At 39.5% G+C, this 25,059-nt stretch overlaps 2 protein-coding genes across 3 annotated transcripts; both read right to left on the reverse strand.

The window, feature by feature from the left end:
* Window positions 1-2,338: 2,338 nt before the first annotated feature.
* Window positions 2,339-9,690, reverse strand: odr4 (odr-4 GPCR localization factor homolog). The gene is made up of 9 exons (XM_074689579.1): window positions 9,592-9,690; window positions 8,981-9,097; window positions 6,088-6,180; window positions 4,720-4,826; window positions 4,611-4,635; window positions 4,275-4,418; window positions 3,470-3,586; window positions 3,290-3,392; window positions 2,339-2,514 (listed from the first exon to the last, which is right to left on the reverse strand). The coding sequence occupies exons 1-9, from the start codon at window positions 9,688-9,690 to the stop codon at window positions 2,339-2,341; spliced, it is 981 nt and encodes a 326-aa protein (XP_074545680.1).
* Window positions 9,691-12,611: 2,921 nt separating this feature from the next.
* On the reverse strand, window positions 12,612-22,007 carry dusp12 (dual specificity phosphatase 12). 2 transcript variants are annotated; one of them, XM_074688976.1, is made up of 8 exons: window positions 21,965-22,007; window positions 18,314-18,575; window positions 16,902-17,015; window positions 16,084-16,202; window positions 15,871-15,958; window positions 13,844-13,935; window positions 13,625-13,704; window positions 12,612-13,360 (listed from the first exon to the last, which is right to left on the reverse strand). In XM_074688976.1, exons 2-8 carry the CDS (start codon window positions 18,571-18,573, stop codon window positions 13,217-13,219), a joined length of 897 nt encoding a protein of 298 aa, XP_074545077.1. In that variant the 5' UTR covers window positions 18,574-18,575; window positions 21,965-22,007; the 3' UTR covers window positions 12,612-13,216. The 2 variants fall into 2 exon arrangements, with proteins under 2 accessions (XP_074545077.1, XP_074545078.1); XM_074688977.1 differs by lacking the exon at window positions 21,965-22,007 and adding an exon at window positions 21,826-21,929.
* Window positions 22,008-25,059: the final 3,052 nt, after the last annotated feature.

Below are 25,059 nucleotides of genomic sequence, written 5' to 3' on the forward strand. Positions count from 1 at the left end.
TGAAAGCTCTGGTTTTTGTATAATCAGTAGGAAGCAGAGAAAGTAAAGTTTTAACTTTCCTCTTTAAACTCTACATACATTTATGGTTTGATCTTCAACATATGCAGAGATGATGTATCAGAGTTTCCACTGGACCTGGATTCACTCAGTTCAGACAATGAACAACCCTCTATCAGTTAACATCCTGCACTGCTGCCTGTTTGTCTGTGAGGTTAAGTATTGACAAAGGCTTCCCAAACAGAAACAGCTCAAATAAATAATGAGATACTTCAGCTGTCTGCAGGCACAGGACATGGGAATGTGTTTTAAATGCACCAGATTTAAGACCTGCTAAACAAGGAGTAGACACTGGATTTTTCATTGGATCTTTTACTTTGACCGACATGATGCAGCGTGATGTGATGTTTTATATTTACTTGGAGGGGAAGGTTAATGTACAGTAGAAAAAGCCAAAAGACAAAGTGCCAAGAGGACTTTTTCTTGAAGGTCTGTCACAAAAGAGCAAATTTCTTTCAACACTGGGAAGTTATTTTCAGGCTTTGTAAATCTTCAGAGCAGAAAACGGGGTGAAACTGGGCAGAGACATGCAGGAACGAGGTCGCAGGTTGGATTTGAATTAGAGCCGCTCCTGCTCCTGTGTGTCTGTGTGTTGGGCTGCACGCTGCCGGAGTGCTTGGCCCCTCCCCCTCACATGCAGACCATTCTTTGCAGCCCCTCCTCTCCCCCACTCACACTTAGTCGACTACAGAAGAGGACGGCAACAATTTGATTTACTCCATGGTAAGCTGTGACTTTGCAAAACAATGTCGCTCTACACTTTAGTGCTCCATGAAAAAAACGCACTGTTAAGACATGCCAAGGAAAGCATTCAAGGTTTTTTCCCGTAAGTTTTAAAGAGTGTGTAACAATGTTTAACATTGTGTAAGTTGCACCTTTGTAAAATAAACAAAGATGCATGCAACAATAAATTCATGCGTCCACCATTATCTAATGTAATGACTTTTTTTCTACTCACTGTGTTTAAAGTTTGACTTCTTTATTTATTATTGTGTTTACAGCTTGTTCTTATTAATCATTGGTTTACACTACAGTTCTTATCTTGACAGTTTTATAATTAGTTCCTTGTTTTAATTTAATAGTGTTCTGTCTCTGTCTTGAATCATATGGGTATCATAATAATTTGTGTTCATATACAGTATATATCCTGTGTATATCAATGAATTTATTATATATATATCAGCTGATATATCCGATATCGGCTTTTTCTTTGCCCCCAGTATCTGTATTGGCCCCAAAAATCCCATATCAGTCGGGCTCTAATTAGAATGCATGATGACTGTTGAGTTGAAAAATAACAATGTAGACAAACACATTCTGGGCTCTAATTTCGTAGACCAGGCGCAAGCGCAGGCATACCTGTTCCTTTGTCAGGTACAAAATGAAGAGACAGTTATCCATTCAGAATACTTTTGATCCACCTGCACTCCTGGTTTGTAATCGCCAAATAACAGAACCTTTGGTGATATACTGTATACTCTCCCAGTGTCTCCACCTCATCCTCCTTACAATAATGTACTCCATCTTTTTAGATCAGGTTAAAAATAAAGACTAAAACAGAGAAATATGGGAAATCACGGGTAAATCCTGAGTGACATACAGTTATTTTGACTCTTTTTTCTTCTTCTTTTCTCTCCCTCTTTTCTTTGAATTAAATGAAATGAGAGAACCAGATATATACTCAGTATCAGATGTTAAGGCTGTTTATTGTTTAATTGTAAGATGTGCATCAAACTTCCAGCTGCCGTCAGGTTAACTTTCCATTATGACAAACGGCTTTAATCTGACATCAGATGTGACGGGACAGTTAATATAGATATAAATGTATATGCTGGTTCAGACAGTTACATTAAATAGTGATTGCTGTGATTGTTTATTGCATTAAAATGTGCCTGACACTCTGGAAACCTGCCTCTGAGGCTTTGTTGACATGTGCACCTGTCACCAAATTACAGCTGTGGAGGGTGCGCTCCGCTTTGCGCCGAGGATAGACCAGGTTGGAGCTGGCGAGCTTTCTGCACTGTTTTTGGCACGAAATTGTCACTGCGCCAACATGAATCTGCTGACACCTCCTCCTGGTGCGCCGTCAACTCACCCTGGTGCGCCGTCACACCCATCTCTGTGCAGACGGTCTACCAAATTGTCAAATTGGCAGCGCACGGCGGTGTGCCGCATGAAATTAACACTGCGCAGGGTGCTCCAGGCTTGCGCCCCCTGCGCTGCGCCACAAAATTAGAGCCCTTTGAATCACATGAGGTAGATACCTTAAGACAAACACGATTCATCTACCTGTTACAAAATCTCTTTCCATTAACTCTGAAGGCGTTTCCCGTGTGTCATCTAAGTCCGCCTCAGCGACGTTGATATCCAGCATCTCTGTCAACCTGTCCGTGACCTCAGACAAGTCCTCATCGCTGAACTGGTAGTCGCACACACACACTGGCCCGCTTCCTTTGACTGGACAGTAGACACGACGAGGAAGACAGAAATGTTCTGGATAAAAGGCACATGAAAAAAAACAGAGGCTGTTAGCAGAGCAGTAAAATAGTAGTTATTGAGGATTGTAAATATCTTTTAGTTAAGCTACAGTATATAAGCCCATCCTTTCAGTAGATAACACTAAAGACTGTATTCAGGACAAAGCTTAAATTTGGCCTGGCCTTGCCCAGTTTTACTATGCAGGTTGGATAAAGTGGTTTACTGTTTATTGGAGTAGCTTTATCTTTTTTATTATTAAACACTAATGTAGCTGCAGCTGCGATAAAAAAATATTAGCTCTTGATATATAGGATGGTTCTATTTTTTGAATCAGTCATACATAAATTCAATACTTCCTTTTTTGTACTTGTATACTAAGTAAGTTTTAAGAGTTACAAGAGTTGTAGATGCTGATGAACTCAACTTATTTTATCCAGTTTTTAGGATTTCACTAGTTTATATCATTATTATTATTGTTATTGTTATTATTATTATCATTATTATTATAACTTTCATTTTAACTTGGCAACATTTGTTTACTTTGCTGCAGAGAAGCACATTTGTTTTTGTATTTTCCAGCCTAGACTGAAACAGAAGCATGACACACTGAGTAAATTTGTTAAGAAAATGTCATCATTTGTCCACCACTGAGGTTCTGATATGGCAACACTGCAACTACCGCCAGAGACGGAGGCATATGAGAGAGCTCTGTGTGTGTGTGTGAGTGTGAGTGTGTGTGTGTGTGTGTGTGTACCTGTTTCTTTTTTGCTTCTACCCTCTTCTTCTGATATAAGCAGCTCCTCCAGCACCATCTGAACTCTTGTGACCACTGTAGAAACCACGTCCCTCTTCAGCAGCTGTCATTTGAGAGATTTTAAGTCACTCCATGCTCTCATGATGTTGTTTGGCGTCACTCTCTCAGTTAAATAATTACCTTTTCAGCCAGTCTGGCCTTTGGTTTGTTGTTGTGAACGAGCGCTGTGCTGTGAATGGCTCCTCTGACTGACACGCTGCCTCCACACGGCTGGATCACAAGTGACGACCTCTCATCCTGGAAAAAAGTTTAAAAAAAAGGAGTCATGACTAACTTGTACAGGAATCATATTTACTTGGCAGTTTTATTCTGAAATTTTCTAAAATTTTCAGTCACAAATCAGTGTTGGCCACTGACAGCACTTCACATCATGGTATTGGCAGTAAACTACATTCCTCAGCAGCTTGGTGATGTTTTCTAAATCAAACAGCTTTCCAGTACCTTAGCTGTAATAACAATAATAATGATAAATAATATTTATAATGCACTTTTCATTTTCATTTTTTTACATTTTCAAAGTGTTCAAGGGTAGAAATTGGGTAAAACAGAGGAGGATGAAAAAGGATAAAGTTGTTAAACAGTTGTGTGTATGCGTGTCTTACTGAGGTGACGAGCAGCTGAGCTGTGAATCCCTGTGTCACATTCCTCTTCTGTGGGGAAATCAAACATGAACTACTAAGACGTAAGTAAATATTTATGTCAGCTGTGTTTCTCATTGGCTGAATCTACACATCCTGGATATTAGTAATATTTATACGACCTGTCCCACTGTGAGCTCAGCGTCCTCTGGAAGCATTTTTCCATCAATCAAAAATGCTGCACTCCCAATCTGGTCAGCCCAAGGCTTCAGTTGTTCCTGGAACAAAGAGATGTGAGAACGGGTCTGATGATGCTTTAAAGTTTATGGGTTTAAGACTCCGATTACCTTCAGATCCTTTGACAGGCCTTCAGTACTGGTCCTGTTGTCTGGGAGTGAGACCATCATGTCAACATCAACACGACAGGACACTGTGCTCCAGGAGGAACACACACCGGAGCTGTATTTCCAGTCAGCAGGTTTGGCCGTACTCTGTGACATGAGGTCAACACGACAGATCACAGCAAAATCACATCTGGTTAATTACACCTTTTAATAAAAGCTGTCTTAGTATTAGTGACGTCAGTGTTTCAGAGGATATGACGGTATGGTACTATATAGAAAACGGAATACATTAGCTGTATATTAAAGCCGAGGTTTGAGAAATTAAAGGGGTATTCCAACCTTTGGATCTCTGACATCAAATGTCCTGCAGACAATCCTGATATGTGAAGTTAAAGAAGCATGCAGAGTATCTGACAGAGACCTGATTCAATGCTTGGCCAAAGGATACTTTCCGGTTTTAGGGTTGATGTGCAGAGCGATGCGGTCTGTGATGTCATCATCTGAAGGGATCCACAAATGCTCTGACGAGATCAGGTTCTCCACTGCAAAAACCAGCTACACACCAAAGTCAGACGATTAAGAGATAGAAGAACACATGAGCCCTGTTTCCACCAAGCGGTTCAGTTTGGTTTGTCTTGGTATCACACGCATTCTGTAGTGTTTCCTTTGACCAAAGCCAGGATGGGTCCCCAAATTACCAACCTGTACCATCACACTCCTTGGTACCCTCCCCGTTGGGGTGACAGAAATACGGATCTGACCCCAGAAGGTGGAACTAGAAACACTGCAGTCTGTTGATTGGTCGAAAGAATCATCACTTCTACAAAGGTTGATTGTTCTTTGTAATAAAGAGCCAAATGGAAATCACAAAGAAGACGAATTGCTGGATGCTCTTTGTTTACTGTGTCGTGTTATTCTTTTTGTTCGCAGGGTACACTGTGTCTCGCTGATATGCCGTTACGTTATTATGTGGCTGACGCATTTGTCAGCACCTGGTTTACACGCCACCTACCAAGATGGGCACTGTAGGCTGTGGAAAAAGCAAACAGGATCAGGCTTTACTGATCCAACCCGGACCAAACTGTACTGATTCGTACCGGACAGCTCAGTGGAAATGGGGTGATGCACATGGTCAAAACAGGCAAATTTTTTAACAAAAGCATCACATTACACTCACTGGCCACTTTATTAGGTACACCTTGCTAGTACCGGGTTGGACCCCCTTTTGGCTTCAGAACTGCCTTAATCCTTTGTGGCACATTAAGTCACTTAAATCACCTTTCTTCGCCATTCTGATGCTCGGTTTGAACTGCAGCAGATCGTCTTAACCATGTCTACATGCCCAAATGCACTGAGTTGCGGCCGTGTGATTGGCTGATTAGAAATTTGAGTCAACGAGTAGTTGGACAGGTGTGCCTAATAAAGTGGCCAGTGAGTGTATGCCAAAAAAATCATGTGAGACATTTTTGTGATCCACAACTTCAAAAACGTAAGAGTTAAAACACACCATAGGTATGTACACAAGACAGAAAACTTCATGAACATGGTTTAAGTGTGGTTGGTGTTAACAAATTGAGCTCAATTACTGCTCCACAAGAAAAGTAAAAGTGCCAGAGGAAAATTGTTTGTCACAAGATTTATGAATACGCCCATATTATTTTACCTTTTTGAAATCAGAAGGTAATGTGCTCTCTTTTCACAAAAATGTTGCAGAAAGTGATTTAAGTTGGCTGGGAGGCTATTTCAATGTTTATCCATGCACTATTAGAGAGTGCATAGATCATGCACACAGAGACTGTGCTTGTATGAATCTTACATGTTGGAGTGTTGCAACAGTGTCCTTGGCATCGTTATCATTGATGATAAAGACTCCTATTACAGACAGTCCTCCAGGAAGCATTCGAGACACCTGAAGAAGATCAGAACAGAGGATAATAATGTGATGGGTAGTTTGAAATCCACAATGTGTTTCACGGTATCGAAAATCAATAAACCACAAAGGGAGGAAAAATCTAACGTTCGCTCTCACAATCCAACCTGACTCAGGTCTAATTCACAATGCAAACCATCCAAATTATATTCAAGAGCAAGTTTTGAAGGACAGTGACGTTTCTCTTGTTTTGCACCCAAATGTGAAGTTGAACAGTCTGCATCTCCACTCTCTGCCTCACAATTTCACCCTGTGTGCTGTCACCCTGATGAAGCTCAGAGTTTTCCCATTACTGGTGAGCTGAGGGGGACACTTCTTGTTCATGTGTTGTGTAGCTGATTTATGATACATGTTAAACAAATCTTTGAGACAGCTCCCTCTCTGGAGCTGGCCATCAAGAGCAGCTCGCTAAAACACAACGGCCCGGTTTCACAAACAAGGCTTATATTAAGCCAGGAGTAGGCCTAAGTCAGACTAGTAAAGCTGGGTCATTTAAGTAGCTTGCATGAGCGTAGCTTACATTTGTTTTAGTTAGTCCCACACAATAAGGTCCTGGAGTAAGCTTAAGTGACAATACCTGCATCAATTCTCATTAGCCTAAGTGGGAGCACAGCCCATCAGCCTAACAGTGATTCTAAAAACCTGGAATGGAATTGAGGGCAGCTTTGCCGAAAGGAATTTTGACACCAAACAAGGGTGAAGCCAGAAAAATGAGCTGAAAGAACTTCACTACGTTTGAAAAAACTCTACTTAAACAAATTATGTGAAATCATGCTATAGTTAAAAGTGAAGGCCATACTGCTGCCATTGACAGGGCTTGACATGAACTTTTTTGCTCACCAGCCACTGTGGCTAGTGGTTTCCCAGAGTTACTACCACTCAGCATTTTCACTAGCCACAATTTTGTTTTTAAATAATTATGTAAAGCTGACAATGACGTGCAGAAGTTTACTTGAACTAGATTAAAAACCTTTTAAAATGTAAATGACCCGTTTACACTTAAATCAAGACTACATAAATGTTTAAAGCTATGGCTCTTTATCAGGTATTTAGTTTTTAAACAGTTGTGTGTAGGGTTGTTCTTTTAAATGAAAATATGCAGTCTATTAAGACAAAGTCATAAAGGCAGTAGTTTATTATTGAATTTAATGAAAGTTGTTGCTTTAAGGTTAGTTGAAAAGATAAAAACTAAACTGAAAAAAATTAGCAAGAAACACTGTCCGCTTAAATATTTATTTACAACAGTAATTTTTCAGTTATAAACTAAGTACCATACTTTCTGGACTTTAAGTCACTCTGTAGTATAATCATACATTTTTTGAAGTCGTATCCATCAAAAAATGCGTCATGAAGAGGAAAACAACATATACAAGTGACACTGGACTATACATCATATTTGTTTATTGGTTTACAGTATTTCCAGTGTAAACTTTTACATCAACCTCTGATAAATGTTTGTATATTAGGAGGTTTAAATACTGTTCCTACAGCTCCTCATATCTGTAACCAGTTTCTCTTCTCTACGTGAGCTCCTCTCCTCCTCCTCCCCTGCTCTTGGTGAGTGTTGCTGGTGAGATGGTGCAGCGTGAGCTTAAATGAGCTCCATCTGATAAATGTCCTCACTTTTAAAGGTTAAGGGAGTTTTGATGCTAGTTTGTGACTTCAATCGTGGGATCTTTTTACATTGGAGAGCCAAAAAGACGCAAGTGAAGTTTTAAATGATGTTATCAGGCGCTAAACACTAGGAGCTCTCAGGTTGTCCAAGTCGGGACTAGAGAGCGCCTGGCAGCAGTCACGTCAGCAAAAGACTTAGAGAATGGACCAATGAGCAAACACTGAGTGCAGGCAGTGTTCATGGGAGTTGTAGTGCCGTAGTCTCATACTGCAATGGGTTTAGTATTTCAGATGCTGTTTCAGAAAACTACAATTAAATAATTCAACCCACCAAAGTGTCTGGTAGGAGTGACGGTGTTACCAGCAACAGCTGAAATCCACCCACATTTGGCGGGTTGGCGGGTGTTAATGTCAAGCCCTGGCCATTGAACACAAGAAGAGGAGGGCTTGGGATGCCAAGAACCTCAAAGTGATCAGAATTTGGAGAGAACTGGGTGCAGGCCTTCCTCTTTGAGACATGGACAAAAGTCTAGGCTCAAGCAAAGTGACTATCTCCACTACGTCTTAGTTTGTACATATGAAAGCGGTCTTGGAAAGTCGTTTCATCAAACTGATTCAATGGATTACTCCAATCTGCACATATATTGGTCTTCATTTAAATATTCCAAATACTCCATGCTCCCAAACCATTTGTGTGCTCCCTTTCACAAACTAAAGGAACTAAGGGCACTAAGCTGAAGTTAAACCTGCCTCTTTGCAGGATTAATATATACTTCAATTAAGTCCTGGAGTAGCTCTGATCCACCGTCTTGCAATTGGCTTTGTTTAATCCAGAACAGACAAAATCTATGACTATTTTAAGATTAATCTGTGCAAGTGACTTAAAGTTAAACCAGCTCAAACTACATTTTAGTCTTGGACTAGGCTTAAGTCTTGTTTGTGAAACTGGGCAAACATGTCTTTAGTAACTGCTCCAGAGCATCTTGAAAAAGTCAGACTTCTACATATATGTCTAATTATAATCTATAGTCTCAACTGCAAAAGTTGAGCTTCCACAAAAGCTGTGCTATCTCACTCTGATCTTTCTTAAATGATCTCTGTGTTAAGTGTTTAAGCACAGGACCTCCTCAGCCTTTATAGCATTACAGAGTAGCTCTTTGCTCACCTGTCGGGCATGCTCAGTGACCCACTCCTTGTCCACAGAGTTTCTGGATGCTGCAGATGAGTCTTCCCTTGGAGGTGTTCGAGCTGCCATTAGGACATAATTCTTTTGGACGGAGCTCTGAAATACATCAAGAATAATACAATTTAATTTCTCTTTACTCCATAGACAGCACAATTTCTCATGCAACTGGGATATGATCAGATTATAGATCATTTTTCCCCCAGAGAGCAAATTCAGATGTTGCAGAAACACAGACATGGCAGCAGGTAAGTGATACCAGATTACAAAGAGTAGAAGAAATAAAGAGAGTACAAATAAAGAAAAATGTGAATATATAGTGTAAAAATACAGTCAGAGTGTATACAACTGTTACACAGAGTTACGCCTGTGATTGTTCAGGGCAGTTTGGACCATGGTTTGGACATGTGCTGCAGAAGTGACAGGTTAAAGTGACTGAATGTAGAAAATGATTGACAGCACAGAGTTCACTCAAGGCTGATGCAGACTCTAGTCTCGTGTGTGTGTGTGTGTGTGTGTGTGTGTGTGTGTGTGTGTGTGTGTGTGTGTGTGTGTGTGTGTGTGTGTGTGTGTGTGTGTGTGTGTTTTCTCACCTGTCCAATGAGCAGGCCTGTTACTGTACATGCAGGCTGCCCACAAAGTCTGGACAGGTATCCCTCTAGTGTGTCTTCAGCCACACAGCCACGACCCATACCGGCACCACTGAAAAGAGGATCTGAGTGAACGGAGGAAGAAACTAAGTTATACAGGGATTGTTGTTTTCTATGACAGCCTGCACAGAGCGTTAACCCGCAGCTGTCACTGAATGTAGTGCAGTTGAATGTAGTTTGCCCACGGTAAACGTTAGCTTAGCTAGAGTATTAGAGTTACAGAACGTGAGAGAGTAAAACGTATGACTTCACAGAAACCCCACGCTCCTCCTGAACACTATCCACGAACCACGAGAGGAAATATCCGCATGCCCACCTTTGACAGACAGCAGAAAGCCTTCAGTCACGTTAGAGGGATGTTGTGGCTCGTCAGCAGGGAAATCAACTTCTTCTTGCTCATGTTGCTCGGTTGACGACTGACAGGCTAGCTGTGCAATGCCGCTCCCTGTCGGACTGGAGTTTATGTCTTTCTGCACTGTACTATTTATACAAGTTTAAAAGCTGGCAAACATTTACAGCAGTCATTTAAGTGACACATAACCTATATTAAAAAGTTACTAAATGAGATTTAATAACAGAGAGTGATCTGAGGACACATTAATGAGATCTTGATGAGGAAACACATAAATAATGAACCGCGGATATTCGTTGAATATTCGACAGACATTTACTGCCGACCGAACGGTGCCTTCCCACGCTTTATATCCAGGAATGGCAGCAGCAATGCCATGAAGTGTACTCAGCACCTCGCTGTTATCATCGGGTTTTAAGAACAAGGGACCGTCAATAACTTACCAATTAAAATCCCCAATAAGGCAGTTTTTTCCAGTATCTTACATATCATTTGTCGAGCGCTTTTTATTTTTACTTTTCTCACGTGATCTTGGAGCCTCCGACCACCAAAAAAGTCTCCAGATTTGTCGCTAGTCGCTTTTCTCTAATTTTCTCGCTGGGTGTTCCAGAAAGTCCCTTGAATTAGCGACAAAGTCGCTAAGTTTGCAACACTGAACAGAAGCAGTGATGTTGAACAACTAGACACACCTCTTTTTATCCAAAAGTGATCCTCCAAACTTTTTTGGTTTAATTCAAAGTCAATTGTGAACTCTTTTCTTCAATAGCTTCCATGCCGTGTGACCAGTTATCCTAAAATCAATCTTTAAAATTGTTGTATATTTAAACAATAACACGCACCCCTTTTTTATTTCTTATTGGCCCTGCAAAATTTTTCTGTTGAATTTTTAAGCCAAATTTGGACTCTTTTCTTCAATAGCTTCTACAGTAAGTGACCAATAATCCTGAAATCAATCTTGAAAAACAGCTGTATATTTAATCAATAGGACACACTCCTACCTATTTTTAATTGGTCCTGCAAACATTTTTCTGATGTATTTTAAGCCAAATGTGGACTTTTTTTTCTTCAATAGCTTCCATGTCAAGTGACCAATAATCCTGAAATCAATCTTTAAAAAATAGCTGTATATGGCCAAATTTGGCTTAGAATTCAACAGATTTTTTTTTTTCAGGACGAATTAGCAAAAAAAGGGGTGTGTCTTGTTGTTTCAATATACCTCAATTTTTAAAGATTTATTTCAGGATAATTGGTCACTTAACATGGAAGCTATTGAAGAAAAGAGTCCAAATTTGGCATAAAATTTTAACCAAAAAATTTTAGAGGATCAATTTTGGATAAAAAGAGGTGTGTCTTGTTGTTCAATGATTCTGTTCAAGATTGTAATTTAGTCACCTCGACAAATGACATGTAAGACATTGAAGAAAAACTGCTTTATTGGGATTTTAATTGGTAATTTCCTGACGGTCCCTTGTTCTCAAAACCCGATGATAACAGCGAGGTGCTGAGTACACCTAACGGCATTGCTGCTGCCATTCCTGGATATAAGGAGTGGGAAGGCACCGTTCGGTCGGCAGTGAATGTCTGTCGAATATCCAACGAATATCAAACCTAAAAGTAACTTCACCATAAAGTGAAGCATAATGAACCATATGTTGACAATTAAGATATAAATCCCAGACAAACAAAATGAAGGCAATATAAATACAATTTTTAAAAATAAACTGAATTATCAATAAAGATCACCTAGTACAAAACAAAAATTAAATATACTATAATATAATCAACTTTAAAAAATATTGAAAACCACGACTGAAAGAAATTAAACTATGATGGTTTGTGGCTTAATAAAAAGCACACAAAATCAAATGTAGTAATTAAGTATATATATATATATATATATATATATATATATATATATATATATATATATATATATATATATATATATATATATATATATATATATATATATATAAATTAGAGTCACACAAGCTAAATTAGAATAAATGTCAGTGAAATGTGAGACTTAAAAGTAAGGTCTTGAGTTTGTTTTCAAAATCCTTTTTTTAAATTATTAGCCTATCATTATTATGATCTTTTTTTTTTTTTTGGTTAATGACAGGTTTAGTTTCAGTTTTGCAATAAAACCAATCTGTAAAATGTGTTCAGAGTGAACAAGTGAGTATTATCTGCTATCCTTATTTCACTTTCACCAAATAATAAATTCAGAACTGTAAAATCTAAATCTCACATATATATTCTTTCCATGCAGTGACACTTGCCAATCCACCAAACACTCCATCAAACGCTCACCAATATGGGTAAACATGAATGTGAATTTAATACATTATTCTTTACAAAGACTGCTATAAGTTTTGGTGTGTCAGATATCAGACTGGTGCATGTAATTACATCACGGTGACAAAGATTTAAAATAAACATTTTTAAGAAAACTCGTCACCTCTCACATGAATTTTATCAAGAAATGATCAAATGCCCTTGTACTTAAATATTAGCTACCTATTGAAACGATGAAGATAATATACTGTATTATTGATTTAAGTTTAAGATTACATCCTTGAAAATAACACAAAATAAAAAACAACAAAAATATATCTTAAAAAGTTATCTTTATTCACAAGATTTCCTCAAATCAAAGAGAGGTCTGACAAATGTGAAAGAAATCTCAAGGTCAACTTCACAAAAATCATGTAATTGTTCTCACAGTGTACAAAATATATCCCTGATGTGATGTATGAATCACTCATAACAGAATGTGGTTTGAGACTTGCTCCCAGAAGAGCTGTTGACTGGATACTGAAAGGCTGTGTAGGGCAAAATCAACACTTTTTACACACACCACTCCTTAATACACGATCATACTGTCACAAACACCATACTAACTCTCTTCAAGCTCTCACAACACCACTGTCCTGCCTGTTACATCATACTCACAGACACACAACACTGTATTCTCCGGTATATCCCACTCAAATTAAATGATTAACATTACAAAAACTGAAATCTCAGCAAGTGATTATTTTTGGTAAAAATTCCCCTTTTAGACTTAATATGAGCCATATTCACCTGCCAAGTCCAGAAAGGAAAAAAATGATGCCTGAATTGTGAGTAAAAACAGCCAATGGAGTAAGACGTTTATATTAGTTTAGTTCCTTGTATTTAAGACATTATTCTTATATCATGAAACTTGAAATGTTATTTCTTTACATCCAGTCTTCGGATCTCATCCACTCTGTTGCGGTGCAGCTGGAAGGCTGGAGTGACCCAGCGTCCACAGGAACACTGATCCCCACACCAGTTGAATGAGCCCAGCTTAGAGCTGCACTTTGGACACAGCAGCTGCAGGCGCACTCAACACACACACACACACACACACACACACACACACACACACACACACACACACACACACACACACACACACACACACACACACACACACACACACGCACACACACACACGCACACACACACACACACACACACACACACACACACCAAAAAATGTTAAGCTGATGTTTTAAAATCCATCACAGTCATTTATGTCAACTAATAACACAGATTTTCTCATTCTGTCAGTGCCTGAGTGTGTTTGAACCATACCTGTCCATCCATCACATCAAGTAAGGCTTGCTGCATCCACTGCACTGGCTCAATGAAGTAAGATGTGCACTGGATGCCTCCTAAATAACAACACATTAAATGTCACCTTTAGTGATCATATTGATTTTTAATGTGATTTCTGTGAAACACCTTTCATGGAGCCGTCCATATTGCCTATGTGTGAGGTTCTGATTGATTAATGTATGGATTGATAATTACCAGTGAGGTTACTGGACTTCTTGTGAGCAAACGATTGTGCTCCATCTCCAACAGGGTGGCTGAGAATACTGGAGCTGCGAAACAGAGCCCGTCTGCAGGGGAGAAGGACAGGTGTGTGTACAGCGCTGAAGACAGGACATATTTTTTCTTCTTGTAGTAAAGTTGATTCTTATAAACAGGACATATAAAATAAACAAGTGGAGCTGCTGGCATCCACAGAGGAAAAGAAAGGAAAACAGCACTAAATTTATTAACTAAAGCACTAGTTACAACTTTCTATGGTTCTTATGAGAAATGATCAGTGATGGTGTGCTGCTGTTCTACAGTTTCTGTTGATTTGTGTTGCTTGCAACAGCACTGCTTGCAGCAAATCAGCTGGTAATGAAACTCAGATAGAAAACATGCTATCAAGCTGATTTGATGCAGACACTCCTCACAGTGTTTGTTGTCAAAACAAGGTGTCAGCCCAGGAAAAATCTCTAATCTTATAACTTTATGGAACCTATCCATGCCTTTGATTTTTATTCTGTGTCTGCAGCATTCTCCCACATTTTTAACATTGGTTTTTCAGTGTTCTTTCAGTTTTGGAATGTTGATGCTCAGGTGGATGAACAATTAAACTTAAAGGTGCAGCCAGCTGTCTACTAACATCACATTCACAGGTAAAAATTTAGTAATAACACATCATTGTGTAATCCTTAAAGTGCAGAGATTTTAAATTGTCATTTTTTTGTTCAAAAATCTTTTTTTTTTTTTTTTAATTCAAATCTTTCATTTTAGTCTTTGTTTATAAGCTTGGGTGGAAAAAGTTTAGTTGTCAGATCCCCTGAAAAATCCTAAAAAAAACTGACTTACATGTGATATGTATTTTTGGGGAAAATATGGCTCCTGGTATGGTCTGTAGACATCATCATCATCATTCAACTTTTCACATGGCCTGGTGTTAAAAAAGCAAGCTGAAAAACGCAAAAATTAGAAATATCGAAGAATCCCATTTTTTTCTGAATCTGCACCCAAAAATCAGAAAAGAAAACCAAGCCAGGAGCAAAGCCGGGAGTCCCAGCCCTAACACTAATATGACTTACTGATCCATACCATAATAAATATTCAGAAAAAAATTGTTTTTTTCTAGTATCAGTAAGCAAAACAATGCACAGCACCAAAACAATAACTGTCATTTGGCTGTAGCATTAGCTGCATGCATGACTGCCAAAAATTGGCCAATTAATAGGTTAAACCATTAAAAGGAGGCAGCTGAAGAATATCAGAATATCCAGGGAACTTCCTGGAAAATCTATATCCAACACATTCAAACTGTTCCTGCGTACTCCACAAAAACAACAATGAAATGAAAAAATGTTGTGACTAGTGCTGTCAGGGGATTAAAAAAATTAATCTAACAAATTACAGGATTTGTGATTAATTATTGTAATTAGTCACCTTTTAATCTCATATCTGCTTAAGGCCCCAAAATAAAGAATTTGAATTCCAGGACATTAAAATTACAATAAAAGACATAAAAAAAATATTTTTAAAAAAGGTGGAGTATATACAACACATTTTTAGGTACCCTGAGGCATAAGGAACACATGAAAAAAATGTATGGTTCTATCTTTATAAAAACTACACAGTCCTACACCTAAGATAAGCTGATTTGATTTTTAGGACGGTTTTTGCTTCTGCCACATTTTTACTCATGGTGGACTCAATTTTCACTGCAATATGAACTTCTATACTTTTATGAGGTCAGGAGAACCAGGGCTACAGGCTAAAAACTGTGAGGAGCTATGTACAAAACACTTAATTCAAGTCTTGGATCAAAAAAAGTTAAAGCAGCCCAACAGGTGTTGAAGTCCTGCCAGTGCGTGTTAGTGCATGTAATGGTGGGGTCTATCATTACATTTAAAGCTCTGTTGGGGTGTCTCATGCTTACTGCTTTTATCCTCTATCGCTAATGGCTGTATGTGCATAAAGGCTCTGATCATTCTGAACGTTAATACCATAGTTTTCATGAAACCAACTTTTACCTGCATTTCCTACATCGATACGACACTTCACAGGAGCTTGAGTCAGTTGGGTCAACGGCGAACACCTCAGTGGGAACTCGCTGCAACTCTGCTCACACAGACAGTGAATGACAAACAAAAACACACTCATAGACATCAGTCACCAGTTTAAGAAAACATGGCACTGTGACAACTGATGTGTGTCTATACTCTGTGTTTGTGTGTGCTTCGTACCAGGGTATTTCTCTGAGAGCTTGGTCAGTCTGTACTGTTTGTAAAGAGGACTGGAGATGTCAACTTCACACTTCATGGTTTCATACAGACACAACTGCTCCTCAAAGCCACTGTTGACCCTAAAACAATGAACATCAGAAATGAGTTATTACTTCAAGATTACTGGAGGGCTGAATGTTGTTTGATCACAACACTGACTTTAACATGAAGGTTATAAACATTTCAAAACTAAGACACTTTTTATTACCACGTCATTTAATATTATACAACTTCTGTAATTTCTGCTGTTATTAAACCCAGAAAGTACCAAAGCGTGTGTAAAAAACAATCTGTATCCTCTGTATTATCAACCAAAAAGCTACCCCAAGCTGGAGAGACAGAAAGGTAAAAAAATGTTCAGCCATACTGTCAGCCTATAAAAGGGGCTATCCTCCTTTCCCATGTTTAAATCATAAATATAAAGTAAAGAAGATTGCTGTGCAGACTGAACGTGTGCAGAATTTCACATATTCATGTGTCATAGAAATCACCAAATCTGTCTGTAAAATTTTTAAAATTGCACAAGATCTTGCTGAAAATATTGAAATTGAGTTCTCTTATCATGACACCCCTGCTGCTAATCAACAGTTTATTGCACATCAGGCATTACACAAAACACATATCTGTCTCTAAGGCTAAGTTCAACGAAATACAAAATACAGTCTTTTCTTTCTACCCCTGGTGATAAAATAAAAATACATCAAAGCTAAGGCTAAATACAACACAGTGATGTCACAGACACTTTGAGGAGCAGTACAGGCCAACATGTTCAAACTTACTGCACATCCTTTTTAACACTCTTTAGTTTGTTGTAAGCGTCAGTGAAGCTCAGATGGTGTCGCTTCATTAGAAAGGCAATGATGATGGTGGCACTGCGGCTTCTTCCGGCATGACTGAACACACACACAAACACACACACACACACATACAAAAAAAAAAAAAAAACACACAAAGAATTTAAACTTCACATTTCCCTGTATCTATGTTTACATTACATACTTAAGGCAGCTGGACTTAAATGACTGTAGTTGTTAGACCTGTCACGATAATCAGTAAATCAATTAACTGAACAATAAATAAAAACCTCCTCGGTAAGTTTGCCAGCCTCGATAAACTGACACGTGCGTGCATGTTTGTTTTCCTCCTCTCTTTCCACCAAAGAGGCTGAATGAGAAGATGGCTCGCTACGTCTATCTTTCCTAACATCTGGGTGCATAGGTTCTATAGCGGATTTATAGCGGAGTGAGCATCTGTCAAAAATTCGATCTTTGGGGTGAAGAAGGGGCTGCTCGCGCGTACAGACGGAGAGAGCTGAAGCGAGCGTCCTGAGGGGTAAGGAGGAAACACCCGCTAATATGAGTGATGGCACAAAAGATACGGTTCTTAAGCCGCCTGCCACAGTCCCAGTGTGGGAATATTTTGTTTTTTATCAGAATGAACAAAGTGTGAGCTCATGAACACCAACGAGCTGATATGTCGCATTTGTTTGAAAATAGTGGCGACGAAGAAGAAGAAGGGGAGGTGCAGCAGAGCCTTGTTCTTTGACAATCCGCTCTTACTGAGGCTTTTGGTCTGCTAAGTAAATAGAAATAAAAGCACCAAATGGTGGGCGCTCAAAGACAGCTACATTGCCAAAGAAATGCAGCCCTTCAATACGGTTGAAAGCCAGAAATGTTAAAAATGTTTGACAGACAGTACGGATTGACTGGGAAAACGTACATGTTACAAACAATTCAGGAACTGTATAAACTCCTTTTTACTTAGGCTATAGTTTTTGTTGTTGTTTTCTTTTGTTGGAGTTTTGTTTTTTCTTTAGAGACAGGGTCTATGTTTTATTGTTTTTGATTAGTATTAATTATTTTCATTGACATGTATTTTTTATTAAAAGAGAGTCCATTTCATTTTCATTGTATTTTTTTTCTCTTTCTTGTTTGTTAAATTTATCATTTTTATTTGATTTATTTTATTTAAAAGATCCTGACCTTTTAATGACAGTTAAATACTCTTAAGAAATTAAAGTTTATTGCTTTTGATATGGTGTACTCACTTTATTATCCCATTTATCATAATTACATCAATGAAAAAATTGAAAAAAAATCAAAATAATATTGACAATAATATCGTTTATCAGCAATAATATTTTGGAAAATCATCGTCTAGCAAAATTTGTTATCGTGACAGACCTACTTACCAGTGAACAAGAGCAGCCCCCCCTCCATCCACTGCCTTCTGAATGAACACGCAGCAGTCATCCAAGTGACTAAGGAGGTCCGATGTCGTTTCATCCAGAACATTGACCCACTTCCTGCTGAAGTCCCTATCAGCAGACAGAGGGCCCGGGTCCACAGAGTCCACAGACAGTATGTGAGTGATTTCTGCTTTTGCCAAAGCCTGAATGTCGTTCAAGTCAGCTGCAGAGCCCACATACAGGCCTGGATCAACCAGAAACATAACTGCAGAGAGACAGAAACAAAACTGAACTCCTGGAATGCATCGCAAGTTCATCTCCATACCAGCAAACTTCAGGCCAGGAAATGTTTTTTTTTAGGCTCATACTGCTGAAGAAAGCAAGAGAAGTCTCTGAGAACCACATAAACTGTCTGTTAACCGAGAACTACCTGATGTTGTCAGTTTTCACTGACTTATCCCGGGATAGATCTCCAAATAACCAAGACGAACCGTCCCACTTTTTGGGACCCTTTTGTAAGGGTGCCAGACTGAACCGATCCACTCTCAGAATGTGGAGCTACAACACTGCAGACCATTGATTGGTTGGAAGAATCGTCACTTACCCCGCCACAGGGGCTGTATTTCTCCTGGCGGCACACAGACTTCTCTGAAAAAAAGCTTGATTGCACTTTGTATCAAAGAGCTACATGCCAATTACAGAGAGGACAAAATGCTGCATGTTTTCCATCTGTGCTCTATGTTTACTGTGTTGCGTTTTTCTTTTTTGTTGGATTTATTGGCAGGGTACACTGTGTCGTGCTGTTACAGCATCACACAATTATTTAACAGCTGGGGATTTCGGTATCTGACTTACACGCCGCCTACCACGAGAGGGCACAGTTTGCTGTAGAAACACAAACCAGATCAGGCTTAACTGTACCAAACCGTGCCAAACCATACTGAACCAAACCGAACCGGACTGCCTTGTGGAAGCGCGAGTTTTGGGTGTCAGACTAAACCGATCCAATCTCGGAATGTGGAGCAACAACACCGCAGACCGTTGGCGTCCAGCTTATATGCGGCCTACCACGAAGGGGCACGGTTGGCTGTGGAAACGCAATCAAGACCAAGCTTAGCCGAGCCAACCCGTACCAAACCATAAGGGAGGACAGGGTAACATGAGACAGTTTTTACATTTGCTCGCCTCTAAGCAAGCTGAAATGATGTTTCAGTAAAATTTTCATGTTTCCCATTAATTTAGGATGTTTCCAAGCAATGGAAATTATCAGAACATATTCAGGACGAAGGGCAGTAAAATTAGAATAGAACTGTATTTGTCATTGCAACAAGTGCAACGAAATTGCAAATTTTGCATAATTTTCATTATGATTGACTGGAGTTCGGACCGAGAGATGGCGATGTGCTAAGAAGCTGCCAAACCAATCTCTACCTACAGCAGACAATTCACTACTTAGCAATTCAGACTAATCTTCAGCTAGCATCATCACATGGTTTTATATATTGATACTAGTTCATCAACATATGATATAAGTTTTTCTACCTGAATAAATTTGCTTACTGGCCAATTTGCACTGACAGACACGTCCCCATATGGAATGTCACTCTCTGATTGGACGCTGCAGCGGCTCAGACTTCTCTTCATGAAACTTCACAAACACAACAGAGTTTATTGAGAGAAAAGAGGAGCCGAAAACAGTCACAGAGGATTGTTCAGAAACGGATCATAAATCTTGGATTAAAAAGTGTGTTTGATGTCAGTTTAAAGCACAAAATTCAGAACACACCCGACATCAAATCAATTTAACAGAGGATTAATACTGAAAACTGAGACAGAGTCAACTAGGCAAGTGGTTCTCAAATGGGGGTACGCGAGGGCACTCCAGGGGGTACACAAGATTTAATGATGCATAATCAGAAAATAACAACCAAGCAAAAGTCCTTCAACACCATTAATTCAATCAATATTTGAATCAAATCTAAGTACAAGTTCATTAACTGAGTATTATATCCTATAGACACTAATAGTTCAGCGCTGTGTTTTAGGTCTTTTTTCCAACCAAAACTGCTTTGCACTTGTTAGGGGGTACTTGGTATAAAAAAAAATATCATCGGGGGTACATCAGTAAAAAAAAGTTAGAGAACCACTAAACTAGATTATATCAATAAGTTTCAGAGTTCATGATCAGTATGCTCTAGATAAAGACTAAATAGTTCATAAATAATTAATAATGACGCATTTTATCGGTAAAGTGATCCGTGCGCTTCTAAACAGCACACAGAATAAACAGAGAGCAGGTTTTCATGGTTATGCGTTTTTTAAACAGGTCAAAGGAACAGACAAATCACAATTACTGTTACTGTTACTGTTTATGTTTTATTAAAGTTATTACAGGGCACATGTGCAGCTGTAGCTGTTAGAGCTGACTGACAGATGATCCAGAGGTGATCAGCTGATGCCGTCATCACTGAAACACGTTGTTTCATGTGACACTCTTAAGGAGGGGATATCTCATTGCTCTAAAAACTAATCTCCTTTGTTTCTCTCTCCTCTCTTCATTTCCTCGCCTCATCTCTCCCACGCATCTCTGGTGGGAAGGACTAAGACGCAAGAGAACGACGCAAGAGCTTCACCTGCTGTGAGCAGACAGGATCCAGGAGACAGAGACTGAACAGACTGCTGAAGAAGCTCAGTCCTGGACCCTGTGGAGGTGGAGACTGGCTGACTGGAGAATGATGGACAAGCTGTCATCATCTATTTTCTTATGGACCTTTTTGCTCTTTTTATACACTTTCTTACTTTTGTTTTCTTGATTGCTGCTGTGACTTCAATTTTGTTGTACTTGTTACAATGACAATAAAGTTCTATTCTATTCTATTCTAAATGGAGGAAGGACGGATGGAACTCTATCGCTTTGAGACGCACCCCTGGTACTGGTACTCGCTGTTATGGATCATTGTTCACTTGACACATTATTTACCCAGTGTTATCCATCTTCCATACAGCTCTAGTGACATTTGTCAACCATTGTTAGTTCATATTCCATACTCAAGTTTTAAGTCTGTTATTGTAGACTTTCCTGTTTTATTTTCAAATTGTTGGTCTATTCTAACGTACAGTTTTTTATGTAACTGTTTTTTTCACAGCTGCTCAATGGGCTTGAATTGCTGACATGAAATGGGCCAATCATATTGTTTTCCAACTAAATAACTGCATTGAAGTGAATCATATGTTTTGTTTTACAGTATTTTAGGACTAACAAGGACTTGAGACTTTTTTTTGATGAATAATACAACTGGAGGAACTTCTGCTTCCTCAAATACTGCCGTAAAGCTAAACACATTTGAAATCTTTTATAAGTATGAGCTGGTAGAATGACCCGGCACTGTTGTGGTTTCATAAGGTTATTTAACACTGTAGAGACTTGGTGAGAACCTGCGCCAATGTATCCACACGACCATATGACCTGACTTGACAGTGTGGTATCTGTGTGTGCCTGTAGTAGTTTCATTTACCTTTCCCTTCTCAGCTGCACCAGAAGCCCCGCTCACAACGACGGAACAGTTCACCACCGTGTTAGTCTGTCTGAGCTGAGCCTCTCTGAGCACGATTAAAGAAATGCGTTAAATTCTCTTTATAAAAGTAATAGATTGCCTGAGTTCTCCTTCGTCGTTTTCTTCCTTTCCTTTCTTCTTCTTCTTTGTGTTGTTTAACGGCGATGGCCACCTTAGAACGGGCATTACCGCCACCTTCTGGCCCCGGAGTGGGCCAGGCTCCAATGACCCTACCTGCTTATTTCCTTGTCCTACGTAAATAAATGAAAATGAACTACTAAATAATCATATATTAAAATAAATAAAATAAATAAACAAATAAATAATAGTAATAAAAATAATAATAAAAAACAAAATAAATCTATTTAGTTTGATAATAACATAATGAAATAGCTACATAATAGTAACAATTAAAAATTTCCTAAGCCCCTTATCCTTATAATCTGTCATATAGGCCGTTTTCAAATTCCCATACTATACTAGCAGTCCCTACTGATTCGACCAAAATGTAGTATGCAGTATGCAGTATGCAGTATGCGAACAAATGTCTGAGTTGTAGTATGAGAAAAACACCGGGATGACGTACTGAATCGGGAGAAATCCACAGTATGGCTGGTTCCCAAAGCCCAGGTACCTTGCCTTGCCTTGGTCTGATGTGGGCGTGGGGTGGGTGTGGGCAGGCATCCACATCATCAGTCACTGCCCAAGTGCTGTTCCAATGTTCATGTCCTCTGGAGGCATATGTCCTCCGTTTGGTTAGCATGTGGCTAATTGACCAAGGATACACAGGTGTATCCTTCGTAGCCTTGCCACGGCCATAAATACCCAACATGCAACGCGCGAATCTATGAAAAAGGAAAATATGGAAGGAAAAGACGCACCAGAGAGAGACGCTCCAGCGGAGGTGCGTGGTAAATTCAAATTCAAATGTTAGCAACAAAATACACCTCTGAAAATAACAACTTATACCATGTCCAACACTTGACTGTTTTGTGTGTCACTCGCGTAACTATAATTACTGAGAAGCTGCACCTTCAGAGTGTCAATGATGTGACAATAAAAAAGCAAAAAGCGCACAAAAGTGGCAACCCATGACAATATTTATAGCCGCTTGAGCATACAGTGTACTCCTACGTTTGTATGTAACTTTCCAAGCACTGCCCACAGTGCAACACATGTTATGTGAGACAATGTAACTCCAAATACACAAAAATTTGTGACTGGAATCTGACAGTAAAAAAATATGCCTTTGTAGGCTGTTCCATTAGCATCTCCTTTTGAGCTGAGGCAGGACACTTGCCCCTGATTGGTAGGAAGTGGCTTCGAAGGCACTGCCTTCCAAGGCAAGGCAAGGTACCTGGGCTTTGGCAAACAGCCTATGCATCCGACCAATCTGCTTCGCCTACTGTTACCTACAATGCAAGGCGCCTGGTCCCATATCAGAAGTGAAAATGGCAGAGAGCGGAGCAACAACAACCGGAGTAGCAGAGGAATATAAATGTAAGAGCCATTTCTTTTTTATCTTTAAATCCTCATCATCTCCACCACTGAAAGTTAATATAAAATGCTCTCTCTGGCAATATATTTGTAGATAAGTTACTCGTGGTTTGTTTATTTTGTACATTTTCAATTAAGTTTTTTGGGGAAAAAAAGTCAGCTGTAGCCAAATTCTGTTTTCTTTGAACTGAAGACCAGCGTAGCATACTACAAAAATTAACCCAACTGAACAGTCATACTACATACTGCTTATGAAAGTAGTATATAGTAGGCGAATTCGAAAACAGCCTCAGTCTTCCTTTGCTTTCCTCTTTTCTTCTTCTTCTTCTCTAACTGTGGTGGACGTAACTGAGCATTCAGGCCTATGATTCAGGTGCATTCACGCCCCCTACTGTGTTGGAGTGCGGGCCCCTGCTGTGCCCTTGGTTGAGGAAAAAAAACGAGATCAGCCCTGTTTCTCAAAAATATAAACAACCTTCCAATTCCAAGTTGTAATAAAATCTACCCAGTTCTTTAGTAGAACAATTCCCAAAGATCACGAGAAGAGGATCCATTTCTCAGAATCAGCTTCCTATCACAGGTAACTGTCTCGACCTCCTTCTCATTTATCCCTGCAGCGTCTCAGCGCTTTAACACAGTCGGACGCTGAGCGTCTTCTGACTTCAGCAGGGGAAGCTTAGAGTGGGTTGTTCCACTGTGGAAACTGGACGTTCATTGGATAATCGCTAGGCTTTGTCCTGCCCATTGGACGCTCAGCGTCTCTGGGGGTCTATGAGGCAGTGGGCTGGACTTGACGCTGGGCTTCTGCATGATGATTGGATGATCTGTCTGAGGCCGAATCCCTTTTTGATTGACGGTGAAATGAGCCAGTCAGCGATCTTGAAGTGCAAACCTCCACCAGAGCATCTTCTGAGTTGTACATTCAGTTTAGGCTTTATCGATCCCCAGCCAGTTTACCTTTCTTAAAAATGACGAGCGTTGTGTTCAAAGATTCTCTCTCTTTTCACCAATAAACAGCTACAGCTACAGCTGTGGAGCTTCTCCTCCTGTCATTCACACTTACAGCCTGTCGTAGTCTCACGTAGCAGGTCGAGCTGCTAACAAGCTGACACAGAGGGTAGAATTTACGTTTACATAAATAAATTTATGAGGTAGGCCAGAAAAAAATTTGATTTAAAAGACAATCTTTGAAAGATTTGAGGAGGACAAACCAGGGTTACTGAGCAGCCGCTGATGAGTGTTAATGAGACACAGGTGTGTGATACAGGAGCTTCTGCTACACTTTGAAATCAGACAGGCATAGAGTCTTAGAGTCTAGGCTGTATTCAGACCAGGAAAGTCCTTTGGTCCTCTTATTTGGTCAGGACTAAAAGCGGACTTTATTTTTTTCGTTTGGTGCTCTTCATATTCAGATTGTACTTTTTGCAAGTGGACTATAAACACATCCACGTGTGTGACGATCAGTGCTCCTGTTGGACAGCACTGACAAAGGGCGGCAGACAGAGTACAGACCCGGAAATTGAGGTAAAATGGAACTCCTACATGCCTCTCTCCTGGTGATGATCAGCTCATCATCAAGCTCTGCTTTAGCCTGATAACGAGCCATTCATTTGAATCAGGTGTGTTGGAGTGGGGTAACATTTAAAACATACAGGGCAGAGGTACCCCAGGACCAGGATTAGGTAACACTGATGTAGA

Source organism: Halichoeres trimaculatus, unplaced genomic scaffold (assembly GCF_033239565.1).
Source record: "Halichoeres trimaculatus isolate MK-OKI-2021-1 unplaced genomic scaffold, fHalTri1.1 fHalTri1_scaffold_15, whole genome shotgun sequence".
In the NCBI taxonomy this organism is placed as follows: domain Eukaryota; kingdom Metazoa; phylum Chordata; class Actinopteri; order Labriformes; family Labridae; genus Halichoeres; species Halichoeres trimaculatus.